At 40.3% G+C, this 21,724-nt stretch overlaps 1 protein-coding gene across 18 annotated transcripts in view; it reads right to left on the reverse strand.

Annotated features, from left to right (window-relative positions):
* Positions 1–1,115: 1,115 nt before the first annotated feature.
* Positions 1,116–21,724, reverse strand: part of SATB2 (SATB homeobox 2) — a 198,011-nt gene continuing 177,402 nt past the window's right edge. For all 18 annotated transcript variants that reach the window (XM_070580522.1, XM_070580513.1, XM_070580524.1 and 15 more), the window contains one exon: positions 1,116–4,181. In XM_070580522.1, the coding sequence (XP_070436623.1) occupies positions 3,720–4,181 (462 nt within the window). In that variant the 3' untranslated portion in view covers positions 1,116–3,719. The remainder of the gene's footprint in view (positions 4,182–21,724) is intronic.

The raw sequence follows: 21,724 nt of genomic DNA on the forward strand, positions 1-21,724 counted from the left end.
ACCGCTGATGAAGTTTGACCCCAAAAGCACAACCTCCTTCGTGTGGAAGCTATTTGTGATAAAGTCAGATAATCTCACACATTTTCCCTTCCACCCTCTGGCCCAAATGCAGGATTTAGTTACATTTGCATAAGTAACTCGTATCCCCCAGTACTGAGCCTCCAATTGCTCTTTAATAACCTGCGGGCTCTGGGCTTTGGGGCATCTGCCATTCTGCAAACAACGTTTACACAAAATGGCCTTGAAACACATCTACGGGGTCCACAGTTGTTAACTATCACGGAAAAAAAGGCAAGTGACATTGAGGAAGAAAGGAAAGAAAAATTACATCTGTACGGCAACCAAAGGCAAAAAAATGCAAAAAGAAAAAAACCAGGAAAGACAATTTATAGTACTGAAAGGAAACAAGGTCACATTTGAATTTACTTTCTCTTTGCCAGTGGTGCAGCTAAGCACTTGCTCCCTCCTTATTAACTTTAGTCTTTTCAGCAATTTTTTCCATTGTAAGCACTTTCTAAAAAGTCATCTTCACACATTTCTCAGATGCATCAATCCTTCCGGCATTCCTCTATGCACACATTTTGGTATCCCAGATCCAAATATAAAAGGCTTTTATTATGTCCATTAACCATGGACATATGTGCTCCAAAAGTTTCCTGACACGCAGTCATTTGTGGTTTTTTAATTATAAACAGAAAATATTCACCAGAAAAATAAAGAGGCAAGCCCATAAATATATCTCCATACATTTGCCTTTTGTTTGTATACAACAAAACGCTTGGATAAATGACCCTGCCAATTGCCAGCTCCAGGAGATGAGCATGCGCGCCTTCAGAAACACGCAGAGATGCATAGATGCTCACATGTACAGTCAAATCCAGGCCTTGTCCAGGACTCAAACAGCTGTGATTTTGGGTACCGCTGTCTTGTTTCTAAAATAAGAGAATGGATTTTCCTTGCACTCACCAGGTCTCCCTCCACGTGAAAAGTAAAATGGGGAAGAAGGCAACGCCCAGCAAAGTACTTGACAAACGAAGTCATATTTATTGAATGCGTTTTATTTTAACAACCAAAAAATTCTAACAGCCTAACAATGCACATAAGTTAAAAATTAATTATCACTTAGTGATAACAAAGATAGTTGATTTACATGGAAAAAAGAACATTTACAATATGTTAATCCTTATTCACATTGTTGATACCGCAATAAAACACAATTTGTTTTTTCATTTCACAAAAAAAAAAAAAGGCTGGAAATTGTGCTTTGTCAAGAGGCACTACAAGAGAAAGTTTCTTCTTCCAAATAGATATTATATGACAGATATTGAATAAATAGACATATATGCATTGTAATTCGCAAAGATCTGGCAAGACCACAGGCTAAAATGCCCACAGATTCACTTAGAACCACTGCAAACTTGGCAGTGAAATTAAAAAATAAAAGGCAAGACTTAGCATTGAAAAATACCTAATAAATTTTTGGTTGAAGTGTAAAAGATACCAAATGCGGATGCCATCGATCGATGAACCACCTTGTAAGAGCTTGGCAACATCAGTTTCCATTACGTGTACAGAGTGACCTTCAGCAACAGTGTAAGAAGACGATTTGGAAAGAGTAACTCGGAGATCAGGAAGCAGCGACCACGGACTTTCCGATTAAAGCTGCAGCGCTACAGGTGGGGGGAGGACGGGCCCGGGCGGAACTGCCAACAACCATCCTTTGCAAAGGTACAGGACGCTCGTGTCAAGGTAATTTTTTTAAACATCATTATTTGAAAAAGTACAGGAAAATGTCCCTTTAAAAACTCCAGAGGTTACTGAGCAGCTAGAATTAGCTTGTATTGCAACATGTCTTCTCCCTGTATATTGTAAGTTCTGAGTTAATATCTACACATAGAGGTTTTTTTTTTAACTCCTACCTTTTATACCTTTCAAATATATAAATAGTATTAACAGTTATATTACAATGTTTGTGTAGTAAACAGAAAATAACTTTCAAAGTAATATTGCATGAGGTCTTTGACAAGGTTGCATGAAAGCACAACTCAAACTCCGACCGTGTGGGACTGCGTGACGGCCACCTAGAAGACCAGGTCCCCCCGGCCAGTCCTGCAGGCGAGGTCTCCTCGGGCAATGACCAGCGGTGGAAGCGGGCAGCAATGCTCCCGGTGTTTCTGAGGAAGCTACAGGAGGGTGGAGACTACAGGAGCTCGCAGCTTTAATGCTCGTTCCACTAAACAGCCAGTCGGCATTAGTTCTGCTTTATGTCACGGAACCGCTATGGAGGTGACTGGGGCGGTGCTTCCGTTTATGACGAGTAGGTGATGCCACTGAAATCGCTTCGCTTACTCTATTGCCTGGAGCTGCACCATGATTCAGAAACAGGTGCTTGTTAGGGCTGCCACACCAGGGAAGGGACGAGGCTTGTGAGAGCGGGGACTGGAAACGTTCGGTTCGGTGGACGGAATGTGTACAAAGAAGAGGAAGCCCAAAGTGAGACAGAAATAGGAGACATCTTTTGGGAGACGGGAGGACAGAGACTTATCTGAGAGGGAGCCCCTGTAACCGGGCAGCAACTTCTTTTCTAACTTAACATTACATTGAACTATTTTCTATTAAAAAAAAAAAGAACCAAAAAAAAAGAAAAGAAAACAGCAACAACAAACAACTTTTAAATGAGCAGGCCTATTAATTTTAAGATTTGAAGCCACGAGCAGGTAAATAAACTTCACAATAAAATGTGGCTCATACTATGAATTCCATATGTCCAACGTCAAAATGTCATTTTATCAAGACTGCACTAATGGACAAGTTTCCTCTGTATTGAATTCCCATTTTACTCATTGGAATTCCACAGAAGTGCACCCGTTTGCTGCAGGAATGACAGTGGGTAACGGAGCGTACGAGTCACGTAAGTGTGCGTTGTGTCTCTAAGTGATGTCACTTGTATCGTCATTCTAAGGTGCCCTGATCTTTTTTCACTTGACTTTCTTCTTCTTTCTTTCTTTCTTTTTTTTTGGCAGTGTTGATTTATTTTGTTAAATACATACCTCAAAAATTACCCATCAAGCTGACAGATAGGAAGCCATAGAATTTAAAAAAAAAAAATCAGGGACAAACACAGAAAATAAATAGGAATTCAAAAATAGTCACCCCCCCCCCCTGAGAGCAGGCCGCAGTTTATCAAAGAGCCAGAGCGACTCACTGTGAAGTGGTTTTTTTTTTTAATACATAAACAAGTCTCTTCTTTAAGAACTCATTTCACAGTCTATTCTTTCAGATTGTAAAGTTCTCGGTCCCATGCAATTTTCATACATATATGTAAATATATAGATACATACATATACATATACACACACTGGTAGCTTCCTTCATGTATTCCGGAGGTCTTTTCATCCTGGAACTCGCCTGCTGTCTCTTCCATAAGTGCAAGGATGACGAAGGCAGAGTGTCCTGTGATTATAATTACTATGATCCAGTCAACTGCGAAAGGGTAACACTTTAGTGTCTTTGCCAAGGTGATGTCTGATTCAGAAATACTGAACTCACTCAGTCTACAGGTGTATCCTGTGCAACAAAGAAATGTCAAAAAAGGTAAAGAAAACAAAACAGACAAAAAAAGACAAAACTAAAACAAAGCCAAAAAAAGGTGTTTTTTAAGGAAACTAGAACAGAAAGTCCTTGGGCCGATGTATTGCTTGGCCTGGTGCGAGTTCACATTATCTCTGGTCGATGTCGGCGGGCGCCGCCTTGCTTTTCTCCGCGTTGTCCTCCTCGGCCTCCACTTTGTACATCTCCTCCGAGCCTTCCTCGCTGTCGTTCTCCTCAGACTCTGTCAGCAGCTCCTCGTCCTTATACTCGGCCACATCCACCGCGGAGCCCAGGTGTTCCTTGAGCTTCCCGTGATGCTTCACGTGGTACCGCTGGTTCTGGAAGAACTTGATGATGGTGTGTTTGGGGAGATCCAGCTGCGCAGAGAGAGTGTGGATGGCTTCCTGATCGGGGTACAGGCCTACATCGTGAATAAAGCTTTGGAGGATCCCCAGGGCTTCCAAAGAGATCTTTGTGCGAGACCGGGGCTTTTTGGCACAACTGTCTTCAGCCGGAGGAGGCGGGGGAGGCGCCTCTTCTCTGGGAGGAGAGCTCTCCTTGGCGGGCTGCGACTGCTGTCGATGGAGGACCTGAGGATGACAAGTGGAAAAAATTAACATCTGACTCAGGAGCTCGCCTTTCAAAAGCCATCTGAAACACATGTTGTCTATCTAGCAGTGGAATAATGCTGTAGTCACTTGTAAATTCAGGTAAAAGAATTTCTGGAGATTTAGAATCTCATCTACAAAACAAGAGGCTAACAATAGTAATGTCCGCGAACTTTTCTATTCTGAGGCACAGAGAAGTCAAGCCATTTGTTGCCCGAGGTCATCTGAATTCAGACTATCTGCTCCAGAGTACCCCTTGCTGTTAACCAGCCAGAGAGGCCACCTCTCTGACGCCTAAGGAGAGAGAAACTGGAGCCAGAGGGAAAGCGCAGGCCCTACAATCAGACCTCATGGGTTCAAGTCCAGACTCTCCCCACTCAGCTGGGTGTCTTTGTGCAAGACATCAAACATCTTTAAGCCTCACTTTCATCATCCATAAAAGAAGGATGAGACACTGACTTCCTAGGAGTGTTGTAAGGATTACACGACACAATATATGTAAAGAACAGTGCTTACCTTACATCAGAGGTTGACACACTTTTTCAGTAAAGGGCCAGATAGTAAATATTTGAGGCCTCACAGGGCCATACAGTCTCCGTTGCAATGCCTCAACTCTCTCTCTGCAGTATGAAAGCAGCCATGGGTAATACATAAACAAATAAGCATGGCTGTGTTCCAATAAAACTTTATTTACAAATACAGGGGGCAGACTGGAGTTGGCCCGGGAGCCATTGTTTGTCCCCCTCTGGTTAGGGTAAACATCCAATAAATGAGTCATTATTGTCATCAGCCTCGTAATTACTCTTAGAGCAAAAGAGAGGAATAGATGATATTTGAGCCAGAAAATCAACCCTTCATAAAATCAGTAACAGCTTTTGTTTATTTTCTGTAGCCTTGATTTTGAGCCTTAAACAATAATGTTTTTAAAAAATATAAAAACTTCCAAATTAATGTAAAGATATAACTTTTTCTTAAATTATGAATTTTAAACGACTATTTTATACTCATATAGATGGACCTTCTCAATATCACTACAAACTGTTAATCCTCTGTTTTGCACACACTTCCTAATTTCTGTTTTTTACCCTAAATGCCAAGGTTTTCTAGTCACTGTGATTAACGTAGATTTCTCTTCTACCTCCACCTACTCCCCACTCATTAAAAAGAAAAAAAATTCTAATGTTTAAATAAAGTTCTAGACCCGAGATGGAGTTGCCCCTGCCTGGGGTGCCACATCACCAGATGGAGCTCTCAGGTTCCCGTACGTGCTCCCCTCGACCAAAAATGCAGAAGATCCCGTCAGCCGATCCCCAAACACCAAGCTAACTCCGGGCTCCATACTGCTCTCCCTGTTCTTGGATCTGTCTGAAGATGAGAGCGCCCCCGCCAGCCACGCCCTGGCTCTGCGCTGCCGCCTCCGCTGCTCTATAAGCCTGGCTCTTGCCCAAAGCCCGTGGGAAGAGGCTCCACTGCGCATGCGGCCTGCGCTCCCCCAATCCGTGGACAGCTTCCCTTGAATAGAGGACATTAACTTCGTGACTTAACTGTTTTAGTTTTGTCATTTGACACTAGTTAGGCAAGCTTATTCTTGATCTTTATAACTGCTTCTTCAACATCATCTCTCTGCATGAAATAATTTCCCACTTTAATAGTTGTTTATGAGCTTCCATCTGACTAAAGAAAACAAGCAATGCCGAGGGGACTGTCTGAAGGACTCACCCTGCTCTCATCAAGGCCTGGGTGAGAAGGGCTTCTTGGGGAGGGAGAGGGGCAGGGGTCCTGGAGAGGACCTCAGCCACGGCTCACACCTTAACAACACCAGTGGCACCGTAGTATCATTAAAAAGCTACCGGGAAGACCCCCATTAAAAAGCGTGATGTCAGCTCCAAAGGTAAAGGCAAAGAGATCTCTGCTCAGGTCAGCGCCTAACTTCCTGGATCCTCCCGAGACCTTTAAGAATAATGAGTTCACTTTCTAAAAAACACGTGTTTTTCTTTCACCATTCTCTCCTACTTTATGCAGTCTTTTTCATGTTAGAGTAACAAATTATGCACTTTCCAGAGTTCAGGGGGAAAATAAGTCCAATTAACGTAGAAGAAACATATCTCGTTACATTAAAGCATCACTCGTAACACATCCCATAGCCATTACCACCACCACCACACACTACCCATATGACCCATTTTTTTTAGCCATGAAACATCAGCATCAAAGCAAGCATTTAAGAAAAAAAATCCCTGCCATCTATACTAGTCTCGAGAACCATGTGATGAAAACTAATTTCTTACCAATGTGAAAACGTCAGTCTTTTATATAGAATTTAATAAATATTAGGGCAGATGAAATTGTTACCTGGGTAAGGATAAAACTTAAGAGATGAAATGTTACCTAAGGATGAAGGATAACACCTCTTGAATAATAATTAATAATCAAGTAACAATCAAAATAATAATCAAAAGGATAATCAAATGCAAATAAGAATATCCCTCATAATAAGCTGACATGGCTAGTGACAGAAAGAAATCTAAAACACAAGCCATAAAACAGTGGTACTAAAGGTCTATATAATGTTGACCAATTAAAATGAATGCTCTTAGCATTTTCTTTACCACTTTCAACTAAGAGTAAACTCCTGTGGTCTGCTGTGGTAAGCTGGCATCAGCAAAAAAGTGAGAGCTCCGGTCCTTCAACATCCTAATTATAGCCAGCAGGGAAAGCAGAGTTGCATGGTGGGCCAGCGCTGCTCACGGCAGCTTTGATGGCAGGAAGATATTTGCTCTGAGGTCATAATCTGGGCAGCCTGAGCATTGCAGTCAATGAACCTCTATGTCAACAGGTGAGGATTTTGTTATTTGACGAGAAAGAGAGAGACTGAAATTGCGTATGAAAATGTACTCACAGAACATATAACTCAAGCACGAGTGCCCCCTATTAGAGCAATTGCGTTAATTGGAAAACAAAAGAGAATTAAAATGCCCCATTTTCTAAATTATGCTTGCTTTCTGTAGTAAAAGTCAGCATAACGGTTCCATTTAATTAAATAATTAGATTGGTTCTTTAGGGGTTTTCCATTGTGCATTGGTTAGATTTAAAGACATTTTCCATAACTATACTTTGAAGTTACTATAATCTTTCTGCATGATAGGGTTTGTTCTCCTTAGGTCCAACCAACTGGCCTACTTCACCTCGCCTTTCTTCCCTAGAGCCTGACAGTAGCAACATATGCATACAGAGAAGCCACACATGAAACAGAGAAACGACAAAAATAATAGTCACTACCACTTACTGAATGCTTACTCTCTGCTGGGCAGGTCTGAGAGCTTGACAGGGATCAACTCGTTTAATCCCCGCAGTTCCTTAGGAAGGCACTGCTCGGATCAAGAACAACCTGGGCACGGGCAGCATCTCAGAGAAACTCTCTATATTGGAAATTACAAACCCAGGGAGCCGTCAGTCTGAGAAAGTACTTTTCTGAGGAATGGTGACGATGTTGCTGCCCATGATAGAAGAGGAAGATGTTTCTCAGAGAAGTAACAGCAATAGAAATGACCCTCAAACTGAAATGTCTCGTTTCTGGTCAGGCAATGTTCTATAGTGAGTTGGGCAGCGTCACAATATTTACATGAAGAAGGTCAAATGATATTTCTAGCATCTTTGAGCAGATAGGGAAAGAGTAGTGAAAGTAGAGAGTGACAAAATGAGCAGCTGCACAATGAAATTATCCTGTAAATTACCTAAAGGGCCTGTCTGAGGTTTTTCGGTTACACTGCTACTTTTCATCTGTCTATAACTCCCTTTCAACCACAATATGCATAATATCTGAGATAATAGATTCCCCAAGTTATCGGTCCCAACTATCTTCATTCCCCCAAAATGTTCTAATTACTCCAGGCAGAGAATTCTTTATTGTCTCCAGACAATTTTGAGCAAAAAGAACTGCATCAATTTCCCCACTAGCCAATTGCAGCAGCTTATTATTACGACAGTCAAGGAATTCTTCCCAATGTGGTACGTGGCGCTTTCTTCTAGGGTGCGAGCACCCTGAACATAAGCAGAGGAGAGCCCCATGCTCACAGGACGGTCTTCCCCGGCCAGGTGATCAGCCCCGGCCCTCTCCTCAGATCCTGTGTCTAAACGGAGCATCCTCACTCTCCTCCCCTCTCTCCCGTCTTGACCAAGTAATGTCAACTCTTTCGGCCTCTCCCTCAGAGGACAGGCTTCCTTGCTCCCACTTCACTGAATTTTAGTTTTTCTGTCTGAACTTCTCATAGATGTCTGACATTCCTTGTTAGTTAACTAGAATGAATCAAGTTTGGTTCCTGTCCCAAGCAAGTGCCCTGAGTAACTCGAGCGTGAGGCCATGTCCTTGACACCTGTTGGACGGACAAGAAGCCGTCCTGTTCCTCAGCTCATTTAACAGTTCAGACATCCATTTCTGGCTGATTGATTTTTTTAAACCGCAAAATTTACAATTATTTCAACCAAGACAGAGAATGCCCTGCCAAGTGAATAGAAATATGCTCTTTCCCAACAACTTCTTCACACATGCAGATTATTGTTTTCTGGGGCTTTCTTTACGTGTCATGGAGCATCTTCCCAGATATTTATGAAAATTTGCCAAGTCCACAGACTTTCCAGCCTCATCCCTTTTCCTCTTCTTCAAAATGGCCCCAGCAGTTGATCTCTCTGTTCCTAAGGTCCATCATCCCTCTTCACATGATTTCCACAAATAGCAGAATAGATCCTTCTGTATAGACAGCTATCCATCCCTTTACTCTTGACCTTTGCCACGTGAAGCCTGATAATTCATCCTAGCTCCATTTTGGTTTAGATTTTTGTCTATCACGACTGAAATTAAATTAATATAGTCAACAATTCATTTCTGAAAATTTCTATAGAGTTTTAAAAAGGTTTATTTAAAAGCCTCTTCCTTTTTTGTAGCTTCTATTGTTGATTTTTCAATATGACAATTAGAGTTCACAGCAGTGAAATATCTAAATACCATCAATAATAATAGTAATAAAAGGTGGTTGCAGGGGCCGCCCCCGTGGCTGAGTGGTCAGGTCTGCGCGCTCCACTTCAGCAGCCCAGGGTTTCGCTGGTTTGGATCCTGGGAGCAGACATGGCACCGCTTGTCAGGCCATGCTGAGGCAGCGTCCCTCATGCCACAACTAGAAGGGCCACAACTAGAATACACAACTATGTACTGCGGGACTTTGGGGAGAAGGAGGAGGAGGAGGAGGAGGTGGAGGTGGAGGAGGTGGAGGAGGAGGAGGAGGAGGTGGAGGAGGAACAAAGAAGATTGGCAACAGGTTAGCTCAGGTGCCAATCCTTTGAAAAAACAACAAAAAAAAGGTGGGTGCATTCATGTAAAGCTTATTATGAGCCAAACACTAACCCAAAAGCTATAAATATATTTTATTTTATTTTCACAGTAATCCTGGAGTTAGGTATTTTTACCTCATTTTACGATGAGAACACCAATGTTTAAAGAGTGTAGGTACTTTGTTCGAGGCTGCGCAGCTTGTAATTAGCAGCACTGGGATTCTAAAACGTATCTGCTGATTTTAAATCCCATGCCCTTAAACTTGTTCTCCTGCCTTCTATAAGAAGATTACATAGGAAAACTGAACAAAGTCTCTACGGCAGAGGAGACAGACCATAAATAAAATATCAGGTAGTAATAAACGCTATAAGCAAAAATAGAGCAATGCATAAGGAGGAGAATCAGGGGGACGGGAAGTTCTTTTAGATACAGTAACTCAAGGAAGGCTCCCTAAGGAGGCAGCATCTGAGCAGAGGGCTGAAGGAAGTGAGGACTGAGCCACGAAGAAGAGCATTCCAGACAAAGGAAACCAAGCACAAAGGCCAAGAGGCAGGAATACACTCAGCATATGTGAAGAACGCCAAGAAAGGCCGCATGTTAGAGCTGGGCCACCCCATACAGTAGCTACTAGCCACATATGGCTGTTTACATTCAAATTAATGAAAACTAACAAAAGAAGAGGCTCAGTTCCTCAGTCACATTTGCCACATTTCAAGTGCTCGATAACCACACTGCACAACACCATATTGGATGGCACAGCACATTTCCATCATCACAGAAAGTAGTGATGGACAGCCCTATGCTAGGGAGAAATAGGACAACTGAGAGGTAGCTGGGACCAGAGCATGGAGGGCCTTGGCACTCTACTGTCAGGGGGACAGAAATTTCTCACAATGAACTGCAATCATGTAATCTGATCTAGTCAAAAACATAGTAGGACTTGAAACTGCCACTATTACTAGAGAAAAGAGAAGTATTCATATATCCATAAACTGAGAAGAAAAACTCAGCTTGTAATATATTACTGGACTTTGAACAGAGTGTCACAAATAGCAACACCATCGTAAAAACAACCAGAGGGAGGCACGGGCACTGCTATCCTCAAGAGAATGGTTAATTTACATTTAACTGATGACTGCCCTTTTCCTCAGAGGTGCTTATCACCATCTGAAAGGAATTATGTTTAAAATAATCAAACTTCAGTTTAAAAAGTTCAAAAAAGTATCCATTTATCAAATATTTACAGAGTGTCTATAATAATTGGACCTATTAATTTACAAAGTTTCTAATAAAGAGTCCTGTCTCCAATAATTAAGTGTTGATGAGTAACTTATGGGTAGTAAGGAAACAAATAGAAAGTTAAAAATCTAAGAAGCTCCTTCTTATTTGTTTGCTGAAATCTCTTTGGGCTGAAATATGACATACGTTTATATAAATGGACATGAAGGTGGCGATAAAGAAAGAAAAGTTGTAAATATATTCAAAAGAGACATGAACTTCAAAATACAACCCAAAACCTGCGTGCACAGCGACAAAGCACAATTCTAATATGGACACATTTTGTTTCCCTGCCTGCAAAACCAAAAATTTTGAAAACACAAGGACAAAATGGTACCATGACAAAAGTTGACTAAGAAAGATAAAGCAGCTCCTCTTAAACCTCTCTGTGCTCAAATGGAGTTTGAAGGCCTCGATGAAAACCAGCTGGGAGCCATGTGTAAAATATAATGGTTTTTGCCTGCAGGGAAGGAAGTGAGATCTTGAATGATTAAGTTTAGGAAAGTATATAATTCACTGTATCATTATGGGGTGAACTGGATTACTTATAATAAGCCAAGACTTTGTGGTCTTTTTTATAAAAAGAAAATGAGAAATTATTAAGGAGGTGAGTGTAGAGGGGAACTGATCCAGTGTGGTAATAGGTTAAAACAGAAGTTTCCCAGGTGGGCTGCAGCCACCTCTCTCTGACAAGCCTTCCCCCAGAAGAGTGAGCCTCGCCCTGAACTTCGGGTCCCAGACGGTGATGCCCATCAACAGGAGAAGAGAACGAGAATAAGGCGACTTCTGTCTGCATTCATTTTGAGTTAATATCAGAATTATTTTGACTTAATTTTACTTCATCTATGACAACAGAATGTAAAATAGTTGATCCAAAAAAGGAAAGCATTCTTCCACTAAAAGTCCCCAGAGAAATATATTTAACAGGCAATAAGAACAATTGGTTGAAAGCCCTTGTGCAGAACTCAACTACAATTTGTTAAATAAGTGAATGGATAAATGCTGCTATTTTTAAAATATGCTATATGTAAAATATCATGTAACCAAGATATTTATCTTACGTTTCAACAACCTAGCTCTACCCCCTAAAATTCCGTTTTTTCAAATCACCCTTAAGACTATTAATTTTGGCTCAAAACTCAGTGGGGAGAACTTAACATTAATGATTACTAATTAATGTAACTATTAATGTAACTATTATACCCCTATGTCATCTGTTGTATGTAACAGGTATTGTACTCATAGTAATGATGTAGCTACTATGTATCCATCCCGCCTACACAGTGGCGCACCCCATGCCTGGCCCACAGTAAGTAAGGCTCAGTACATCTTTGTTCTGCTGCACTGGACTAATTCCACATTCTCTCTTCTTTACCTTCAGACCAGTTATTATTCTTGTTCTGCAAAACTTATTATTTTTCTTGTTATTATTCCTAGTTAGCAAAACCATATTTAAAAAGTAAGGAAACTATCACTAATTATAGGAACTTACATCTAGTGGGTATCTGAAGAAAATATAATTTATGTATTTTTTTACCAGTCTTGTATTAAAAAAATTCCAGGGCATCACATAACCCATAAGATGGCATTGTACAGAAGTTGTGAGCAGGAGTTTTGGGGTCATATAGTTCTGGCTTTGAATCCAGTCCTTACCCCGAAAAGCACATCTGCTTACTAGCCTTGTGACTCCGAGCAAGTGACTTTCTCTGAGCCACAGTGTTTCGCTAATCTGTAAAATCTCCCATGTAGTGCTATGAAGATTGAGTGAAACAGGACTTAGCAGAGTTCTTGTCTTAAGGTTTCTGTAAGTAGTTACTATCATCAAAAAATGAGAAGACGATTTAAGAATCAGTAGTAGAGGCCAGCTTGGTGGCACGGCAGTTAAGTTCGCACGTTCCACTTCTCAGTGGCCCGGGGTTCGCCGGTTGGGATCCTGGGTGCGGACATGGCACCGTTTGGCAAGCCATGCTGTGGTAGGTGTCCCACGTACAAAGTGGAGGAAGATGGGCATGGATGTGAGCTCAGGGCCAGTCTGCCTCAGCAAAAAGAGGGTTGGCAGTAGTTAGCTCAGGGCTAATCTTCCTCAAAAACAAAAAAAGAATCAGTAGTAAAATACCTCATGTATTCTTCTGTCAATTATGCTTATTATAAAAATCAGGAATAAATTCAGAGATCAGTCTGTCCTTCTCACCCCAAAGATCTACAGATGGGCATGTCTACCAGTAAGTTTTCTTATTTCTTTCACTCATATAACGACATACATCTTTGTACATGGCACCAGCACATGGACGTTGCCTCTTAAGCATCTGTCACATGGAATTATATCTCACAGACATAGTCCCGTTCAAGGTGACACCCTCTATGTGCACAGCCTGGGATCCTCCTAGGAAGACATCCTTTATCAGTGGTTCTCAAAATGTGGTCCATGACTCCTGGGGGAATCCTGATACCCCATCAAGAGGTCCATGACATCAAAACTATTTTCATGGCAAAACTAAGACATTATTTGCCTTTTTGACTGTGCTGAAATTTGTACTGATGGTGCAAAAGCAATGGTGGGAAAACTGCCGGCCTGTTAGCAGAAATCAAGTCAGTGGCACCAAACTGCACTGGGATGTATTTGTTTTCTTCACTGCCACGCACACACAGTGAAAATGCCACTTTCATTTAAGAAAGTCCTTGATGAAGCAGTAATATATTATTAATTATATTAAATCTCAACCCTTGAGTATATCTCTTTTTTAAAATTCTGTATGAGGAAATGGGAGGTCCACATACAGCACTTCTGTGGGATAAAATGGTTGTCATAAGAAAGAGCGTTTGTGTGATTGTTGGAGTTGCCAGCTGAGCCACCACATTTCTCACGGGATATCATTTTTACTTGAAAGAACAACAGACAGACCAACTTTGGTTATTCAGACCTGGGTATTTGGCAGACATTTTCTTAAAATGAAGTGAGCCTGTAACTTCAAGAAAAATATCTGATAGTGTTTGTTGTCAATGATAAAATTGACCTTCCAAGCAAAAACTAGAATTTTGGGAAACTTGAAGCTGCTACTATAAGCTTAACAGCTCCCCAATACTTAAAGACCTTCCGGATGATATTAGTGGCGATTTAACAATTTTTTTTAATATGTTATGCAATGAAATGTGTCAACATTTGGAAGATCTGCATAACTCAGTGCAGCACTAACTTCCAAATGACCAATGCATGATATTACAAAATCATGAATAGGTAAAAGATCCATTCAAGCGCAAGGCAGACCAATGAATTATAAAGTAACAACGTATGAAAAGTTCATCAGTATATGACTTTAGATTCCACTTTGCAACTAACCTTTAAGAAACTACCACTTGTAGAGTTTTCCTATAGAATCAAAGAAGAAAATAACAATTACCTGCACAGGCTATTAAAATACACCTTTCTTTTCTAATTACATGTCTGCATAAGGCTTGATTTTCTTCGTTTAATTCAACCAAAACCACAAACTGAATGAGATTGAATGCAGAAGCAATTATGAGAATCCAAGCGTCTTCCATGAAGCCACTTGAAATATTTACAAAAAAAGAATATTAAACAACAGTACTCTTTCATTTTTTTGTTTAGGAAATACAGTTATTTTTCATAAAAATATATCATTTGCATATGTATTACTTATAATTATTTTTAAATTAATAAACATTTAAAAATTTTCTCAAAATTAATTTCTAGTGTAACAAATATTGATAGATATAACACAGTATTGGAGTTCCCAATAGTAAGAGTGAAAGGGGATTCTGATGCCAACAAGTTTGAAAAGTCTGTGCTACATGAATCACACTGAACATATACTTTGTCCTTCTCCTAACGAAAACCAAGCACTTTACTATAAAATTCAAAATGTATCCTACATTGACTTGAGCCAAGTCACCTAGGAAGATCTTAAAGAATGAGTGTAGGAGAAATTACACACGCATTATGATTTGCCTCTTGACTTTATCACTCAAAAAAGTTTCCACAGGCAAAGCATATTCTCCTAGATACACAACTCAGCACTATTTCTAACTCCAAATGATGGTCCTTGAGTTGGCGCTGATGGTTGTAATTTCACATCCTAACATTATAAGACTTATTAAAAACCATGGTTCAGTTTTGTTGCTTTTTTTGGATTATATAGTATCCTAAGGTCAAAACTCAGGAAATCTGTTATTAAAAAAAAAAAAAAAGTATCCATGAAGAGATGACAAATTGCAGACTACAGGTGTTAGATTACATTTTGACTCCAGGCAGGTTTAATATAAGTTGGTCTCCTTTTACAATTGCTCTTAGCACATACAGCTATAGGAAGGGGATTTTAACGATAAAAAAAAGAGAGAGACAGAATAAGAAAAAATAAAAAAAAAAGAGTGGTGCTCAATAAAAGAAGACCATGTCAAGAGAAATCAATACAAACAAGCAAAATGGTAGGAAGTCTGACATGGAAATATGTGTTCAATTTCATCCAGCCTTAGTCTGAGTTTCCTTTAATATTGTAACCAAGATGGTATTGGAACATTGTGTATGTTTTTAATGCAGTTTAATAATTGTTTCTCAAAATAAACACTTTGGTCAAAGATAAAAGCATAAAAACACTGTGACACAATAATCTGTTAAAATAAACTTGGGGGTTGGAGGAAGCATAGTTCTTAAAACAGACTTTGGCTTATATCATTTCCTCTTTGGTAACAAATTGAGAACAACTATACCAACTTTGGTATGGTTTGGGTAAAAAAAACAAAAAAAAAAGTGTTGTAGTCATTAATCTGACTAGTGGGAGTGGCCAGAATCTGCAAACACTGACAGATAGCTGGGTGAGCTGCTTCTTCAGTTTAAGGACATGAGCTGACAGGGTAAATTAAGCAGGGCCAGGATGACTAACTGTATCTCAATCAAAGAGACACATGCCCCATAAAAAACAATCACCTTCCTGTTAGAACATAAGAAGGGTAAAACATGGGCATATATTGAACTTAATGGTAATTATAACTTTCCCTTCATCAGTGCCATCTAATAAATAGGTTTATTTGATCATTAAGGGCCTAACATGACCAAAACTGTTCCACAAACATGACAGACAGAATCCATGAGAGGATTCAAGGAAAACAGCCTCTTCAGGATGGTCTAGGCCACAGCCATGTGTCCTTCTGCCTGGAAGAAATCATCTCCCAGCCCACCCACTCCAATCCCACTTGCCTGACACCCACGAGCAGTCATTTCCTCCCTGTTCCCTTACAACCCCACCACAGTCCACAATGTCTTCTCAAAACACAAAACTTACCCTAAAATTTCACAGAGAAAGCCTATCTTTTGAAGACCAGATTCAAGGTACAAGTAGTATTACAGTGTCTTTAAAGACTTTATATTGGAGCTGAAAGGAGTAAGGAGTAACATGGACATGACCAGGGCTGATAGCTATCCCTGGCATTCTGATTTTTAAATGAATGCATGACTTAGTCATTGGTATAATAGAGAAGAGAGTTATCTTTGCATCAGCAAAAATGAAAGAACTCTTATGTCAAGTTAAAGATAACCAGGGTAACTAAATGAAGAAGGTAAAAGGTTATGATGACTTGAGTATCAAGTTATCATAATGGTATTAAAAGAACCAACCCAGAAATTCGCAATACCTCATCAATGGCAAAACACCAAGAGAGAAAGATGTGCAAAGGGTTCCGGATAAGAGCAATCCATTACAATGCCTAAACAGGTAACCCAGTTGGCTACATAATTCTCAAGTGAAGTAAAATGTGACCCAAACGAAAACAACTACATCAAATGCCAGGGATACATGACCCAGTGAGCTCTGAAATTTGATTTTTAAAAAACGGATTCAAGGTAATCTTAAAAGAATAAAATACACAGACTGCTTCAGATAAAGAAATTTAATCCAATAAATTCAACCAGAGCAGAGTTTTGATTCCTTTTAAGTGAAAACATGTTAAGCTAAATGAAGATAGAGGATAGATACATTTTATAAGGATAGACATCACATAGCCAGCCAGGAACTGTCAATGAAGACTCAAATAATATTCCTGAGACAAAGCACTAGAGTCAGGATTCAAACCACTTCCAAATCTCTCAGTATTTATAAATCCAGTGACAACAACAATAACTTAAGAAGACCGATTTGGTAAAGAATTACCCAGAAACAAGGATAATATGGGGGGAAAAATTATGCATACTTTAAGTCATAGAACCTCATTAAATTACGCAAGCTCCCTTGAAATAAGGCATCGCTCCTCCTGATTCACACACAGATCATAATATGACTTGGTGGTCATATGTCCAGTTTCTGTAATTATTTAAATCCTACAATTAGGATATTTGCAAAGCGCTTTACTATCTTTTGGACTTCCTGTTTCTTAACAACAACAAACTGATCTCACAATGTCACTGGGTACTGCTGCATTTGTTCCTCAGAGAAGGAAATGGACACAAGAAATGGATCTCTGACCCCAAAGTCACAAACCCCCGAGTCTAATGTAACAAACACGCCCTGACTGCTGTTTAGCTGGTAAATGGAGAAAAATACAAAAATATGTTTAAATTTAAAATGTAAGTTTTGAACACAAATTCATTTTAGTGTAAATAAACGTCTTCCAATTAAAACACAAAAATAAAGCTAAAAAATGACAATGGATACTAGTCAGTATTTCAAGTTTAGGGTTATAACTGAAGACAAATAAGGAAAAATTAGAATACATGATGGAGAAGTTCCTCTCCCAAATGTTAATTTTGAGTGGGTTTTAAAGGGATTTTTCCTATCTTTGTGTACCATTTTTTAAAAAGCATATACCCAATTTTCTCAAAATTTGCTAGCCCGAAAAAGAGGCTCTTCCTGACAAAACTCAGCCAAGATTCAGCAGAAGATTAAAAATTCCCACAATTGTGATGGCACTAGCGACACTGCAGTTATGTTGTTTCCCAGATTTTTAGAGAAGGTTTAAATTATTTAAGGAGACAGGGTGTTTGGATTAGATTCTTTGCTTGGGGGGAAAAAGAAGAACGAAGGTAATCCATGTGTTTGAGGCTTCACATGGGGCTGTTTAGAATCCCATGATAGGCCACATTTTCTGTATAATTTTTACAGTTGGGGCACTCAGAAGTCAGAACAATCTGACAGTTATGGTTAGTGAAAATATTAGATGTTCGCCAATAAAATACTACTTCAGCATATTTTTTGCTTTCGGGATGTAACCACTTAATAACAGGACTTGAGAAAACTGCACTGTGTGAATCAAACACATAAAAGCACAAATACTCCTTTTATAGAAAGCAAATCTCATGCAGTGCATTATAATCAACCACTCTGGGAAAAGACAAAATATCTAGCATTACCACACCACTGACATATTATGGTTTATTATACCCCAAAGTCCAAACTGGGTAAACAAAGTCAAATGATCAAAGTAGGGTTCTTTCCTCAGACGTGAGGTAGAGGCCATTGATCTCAAGGGAGTGGCAGCAAAGATTCCTTGTGGCTCAGCAATGAAAAGGCGTCAAATGAGAGCTTATCAAACACAGTCTTTCGTTCTCAACTTCATTTAATTTCATCAGAGACTGGCTTCCTTGGTATTATTTTCTTTCAAGGGGAAAAGAATATGGAAAAATTAAATGCTGTGAGGTAAAACTTCCCAAAGGTTAATTCTAGAGTATTCTTTTAAATTTTAACCACTTTTAATTCATTGTGAGGATACTGGTTCTACGTCCTCCACGTTCATGGTCTCACTAACTGGAACCAGGTATGGGGAGACTTTTGCTTCTAAACTCTGTGGCAAGTACGCCAGGGAGAGACAGAAAGCAGAGAGAGCCAGGCACTCTTATTAGGCTGTGGTTTTTCCTCAAGAGAATGAACCTCCTTCTCCTAGGGTACCAAGGACGGTCACTGGGAAGAGAAATCTCAGTTCCTAATTCCCTGGGGCAAAGTAACTGGATGGGTGAGTCCTTTTCCCACAAGAAAGATTACAGTCTTGAGCTGCAGAGGAACCATTAGAGTCCCATGAGGCCGGTCACGCAGCATCCTTATCTGCTCAGATTCACAAAGCAAGTCCAATTTTGTCTCCGTGCCACGTCGCCCGGGCTTTCCTACGCATATTTGCTTACCCTGTGCAGGTCCGTCCTCGGAAACTAGCACTGTCAAGTCATTATACTTTCAAATATGAATTAGCTTAAGGGTGGATTTGATTTAATAGCTGAAAACTCAGTACAAAACAAACACACTTACAAATGACATTAGCAGGGAATTAATCATTACTGCTCTCAATCCGTGCTCCAAGACCCCCTCACCCACGTTGCCCCAGTCAGGATCTGAGAGTTCGCCCTGATTCCTTCCCCTCATCCGCCCCTACATGTAGTGGATCCCATGTGCTGCTGATCCGGCCTTAAACAGGTCTTGGGTGGATTTCCCCTCTCCATGTGTACTCCCATTGCTGCTGCTCAGACCTTTATAATCTCCTGCCTGAATGACTACGGCTTCATCCCAACAGGCCCCCCTGCCACAGCCAACAGAGCATCTTGCCCAAGGTCTTCAGTGGCCTTAAGATGGGTCAGGGCCTCTTGTGCTTCCAAGAAGGCTGTGACCTGACTGCAGCTTGTGCCCCTGCCCCTGCCCCTGCCCTTGCTCCTCAACCCTGCCTCTCAGGCGGGGCTCCAGCGACTGCACAGCTGCAGTCCCCACCCTCACGCTGTGTGGCCATCTGACCTCCATGCCTTTGCCTCTGCTGTCTGCTTTATTGGGAAAGCTCCTCTCAAGAGGAATTCTGTAAAGGACCCTGAGCTGCACTACTTCCGGGAAGACTTCCGGGTTGTCCTGTCCACAAGGTTTTGGGGCTATGTGCCCCTCTTTTGTGCTCTTTTTCTCTGACCTTACTCGCGTGCCGTACTACAGTCATCTGTCCTGGTACCTCTCTCTCACCGAATCTGTGAGCTCCTTAGGGGCACATTCCGTGTTACATTCATCTCCACACACTCAGCACTTAGCACACAGTCAAGAGCTGTGTTTTGAGTGAATAGTTGAAACTTAAAATTTATCCAAAAATTTCCAGAATATTTCTGTACTGCTAACAGCCATATTATAGAAATCAAGTCTTCTTAAAATTTAGAGCATGTCTAATAGCTCTAAGGGGAGAAAAAGCGGCAAGTTCACACAGGTATTCATTGAAAAATACACTTATTACTGAAAAGAGCTGAATTACAAGAGTCTGTAATAACTTATTAGCTTCACGCATTCTCTTTGCATAGGCTAAAGTGGCTCATGCACTTCTTCAATTCCCCCAAACTTGATTGAAAATTAGTGACGTTTAGAGACACACGTTTAGGGTGTCACTATTCTCAGGGATAAAAACTGACATAGTCAGCAGCTTGCTTCACTCTCCCTGTCCCCAACCTGCAGAAGTATTTCTACTGCCAACAGAACTCGGAAAGGCCTACGGCAGACAGTCTGTATGACGAGAAGAGCTGCTGGAGGCAGGACAGCAAAACGACAAATAACAAGGAGAGAAACCCTACAAGACAAGGAAAAAGAACCTTTAAAATAAAAGGAATTCATAAAAACTAGATGTATTTGTCAAAAACGGATCATATATATCACAATAAAAGTCTGAGACGGTAATGGCTGTCAAGTGACTGAAACGTGAAAGAATGTTGCCCATTTACACAGTGCTACAGAGGCACTGTAGGTCTTTCTGAAACAAACATTAAATGCCAAAATGGTTATCCTTGGAGCAGAACGAATGACATTAACCCACGTGTGAAGAACCAACAAAAAAGAAAAGCGAAATTAATTCAAAGTCTATATTTTGCCCCTACTTTGTCTCAACCTCTGTAGTCCCAACATCACACACTCCAACGCCAGTGAGGCACGCGGTTCAAAGTTAGGCCAGAAACTGCCTTGGCTGTTTCCTGCCCGCTTTTGCAGCTTATCTGGATTTTATCAAAATTTGTTTTTAAAAATATTCTACTAAAACTAAATAAATCATGGAAGTAAAGAAAATCTAGAAACTCAATAGAAGCCACCTCATTTATACTTACAGAGATCAAAAAGCATTTTGGCGTTAAAGAACGCTTTCGTTTGAAGGTGCAGTGCATCTGATGTATTATATAATCACCCTGAGTGAGAGTATAGCTTGCAGCTTTGTCAGGGTCTCTGCTGGAATTATAATTCCAGACTGAGCAAAGAACTCTATCAAAACTCTATTATCATATTAAAACACTTGATCATGTGTTCCCTCAAGATTCCCAACTTTCTATTTCTGAGAAGGGAACAGATTTAATGAGATATTTTCAAAGTAGAGCTGGTAAAGGGAATATTTGTGAAAAGCACTGCCAAAAAGACAGTTCATTTGGTAGACACAGAAAAGGCAAAATTTACCACATATACTGGAGCAATGGGTATTAAATAATCATCTCTGAATAAACTCTACAAATCAATATGGTCTTTTTGGTCTAAACTCAAGATGGCATTGCCTAAAGGAAATCTCTAAGGTCAACCAGCAATTAACTGAAAGGCTTTGATTGAAAATGCTATTGACTGCTTTCATATCAGACAGCTTCCTGGGTATTACACTTCGCAGGCTAAGGAGGTGCCAAGACATTAACCTGTCAATAATCTATTAATACCAGACTGGGATGCTAACTCTCCCCGAGTCTCAGGCAAAGGTATTCAAGCCAAGTACCTGCTTAGAACTAATGCAAACTCCCCAACCCTGACATGGACAACATATCTTTATTACCACGCAGCTTAAATGCCTCGGATGTTCACACAGCGTAAGAATAAGAACAAATGCTTATTCAGATGAGTTAAACTAACATTTGTTTTTTTAAGAAATTGCTGAAGGGATGGGGAACATGTCCTGGAATCTGACTTTCTTTCTAAGTCATATTTAACAGTTTCTAAATTGAAAG

The sequence above is a fragment of the Equus przewalskii genome, chromosome 17 (assembly GCF_037783145.1).
Source record: "Equus przewalskii isolate Varuska chromosome 17, EquPr2, whole genome shotgun sequence".
In the NCBI taxonomy this organism is placed as follows: Eukaryota; Metazoa; Chordata; class Mammalia; order Perissodactyla; family Equidae; genus Equus; species Equus przewalskii.